General features: G+C 52.5%; 1 protein-coding gene across 1 annotated transcript; it reads left to right on the forward strand.

Moving 5' to 3' along the window:
* Positions 1 to 893, forward strand: FUT4 (fucosyltransferase 4; the record flags this gene model as incomplete). The annotated part of the gene is made up of 1 exon (XM_006162593.3): positions 1 to 893. A coding segment is annotated over one exon (876 nt), but the record flags the coding sequence as incomplete, so codon positions are not given.
* Between the last annotated feature and the right edge of the window lie 1,149 nt (positions 894 to 2,042).

Raw genomic sequence — 2,042 nt, forward strand, 5'->3', positions numbered from 1 at the left:
GACCTGGTGAAGGGACCTTCCGACTGGCCCCCGCTCTGGGACGTCCAGGCGCGCGCTGCAAAAGAACTGGAGCTGCGCGTATTAGACGGTGAGGAGGAAGCCGCGGCGGCGGCTGCAGCCCTGAAGACCTGGAACTCCAGACCCCCAGGCCAGCGCTGGGTGTGGATGAACTTCGAGTCGCCCTCCCACTCCCCAGGATTGCGAAACCTGGCGGATAATCTCTTCAACTGGACGCTCTCCTACCGGGCCGACTCGGACATCTTCGTGCCTTATGGCTACCTCTACCCCAGGAACCACCCTAGCGACCAGCCGCCAGGCCTGGCCCCACCAATGGCCCAGAAACGGGGGCTGGTGGCCTGGGTGGTGAGCAACTGGGACGAACGCCAGGCCCGGGTCCGGTACTACCGCCAACTGAGCCAGCACGTGCAGGTGGACGTGTTCGGCCGGGGCGGCCCTGGGCGGGTGGTGCCCAACAGTGGGATCCTGAGCACAGTGGCCCGCTACAAGTTCTACCTAGCTTTTGAGAACTCGCAGCACCAAGATTATATCACCGAGAAGCTCTGGCGCAATGCGTTGCTCGCTGGGGCCGTGCCGGTGGTGCTGGGCCCAGACCGTGCCAACTATGAGCGCTTTTTGCCGCGCGGTGCCTTTATCCACGTGGACGACTTTCCCAATGCCTCGGCCCTAGCCACCTACCTGCTCTTCCTAGACCGCAACCCAACCGCCTATGGCAGCTACTTCCACTGGCGCCGGAGATATGCCGTGCACATCACCTCCTTCTGGGACGAGCCCTGGTGCCGGGTCTGCCAGGCTGTGCAGATGGCTGGGAACCAACCCAAGAGCCTCCCCAACTTGGCCCACTGGTTTGAGCTGTGACCCAGGGAGTCCAAGCCCTCAGCTTTTTATCCCCAACTTGGCTCACTGGTTTGAGCGGTGACCCAGGGAGTCCAAGCCCTCAGCTTTTTTAGCCTTAACTATGCATCTTCTTGACTGCAGAATCATGGGACTGAGTTCTCCAAACACCTAATTTTGCTTTACGGTACAAAGGTGATTTGCCAAATACTCGGCGCAGAGAGAGGGTGGGAAGGATCCCTATTATGTTTTTTGCACAACTACTGCAGTTGGCCTCCCTTTGCTGTTGGTCATCATCAGTGTTCAGGGATGAAGAAGGCTGGCCCATACCTAGTAGCTAGGGCAGAGGAGAAGAAATAGGTAGGTTTTCTCCTGTTTTTCCACACCTTCCACAGGCCACCTTTGTGGCCAGTGCCAGCCTCCAGGTCTCATCCACACTTCGCCCCACCTCACATTTCCCTGGGCTGAGGTAAAGCAAACTTGATTTCAGAAATGAGCCTTGTTCTGGGTCTAAGGACTATGGTGTAGTGGGTCACTTTCTTTGTTGGTTGGATCCCTCAAAACCTCCACTCATGGGAAAGGTGAGGGCTTCGAAAAAGCCATTGACTCTAAACAAGTACTGTTTGTTCTCCTGCCCTGTGTGTGAAAACGAGATGCTGGATTGTCCTCCAAGGATAGTGAAAAGGAATACTTCGGCGTACCTCAGTTTACCCAAGAAATGTATTCCTGAAAAGCTGTGTTTAAACCAAACCCCAAATTCAGTGCCCTAGGGGAATTCAAAATCCCTTTACAATGTGAACAATCATCTTCTAATTTATTTCTTCTGTCTTCGTGTTTTTCTATAACTTGGATTTTTTTTTAAAAAAAAAGTGTATTAAAATTACAAATGTGAAAATCAAGCAGAAGCGACCTTCTTCTCTCCTCTCCCTGGAAAACGATCCTGTGTTTACAAACAGAGGAGAAGGAAGCCATAATGCCACTTTCACAAAATTATGTATTTCATGTCTTTACTGGACCCGACATTGAAACGCAGAATGTCAGAACTTCAGGGGTGCTGGCATTGCCCGTCTGCAGAACAGGGAGACAGTGATCATACTATACTAAGGAATCGTGTGTAAGGGAGAAAAGTTTTACGGTGTCTGGTAGTGACTGTTTCTGTTTCTCAGATTTAGTAAAATGTTGAGATCCTG

This window comes from Tupaia chinensis, unplaced genomic scaffold (genome assembly GCF_000334495.1).
Source record: "Tupaia chinensis unplaced genomic scaffold, TupChi_1.0 Scaffold140218_1, whole genome shotgun sequence".
In the NCBI taxonomy this organism is placed as follows: domain Eukaryota; kingdom Metazoa; phylum Chordata; class Mammalia; order Scandentia; family Tupaiidae; genus Tupaia; species Tupaia belangeri.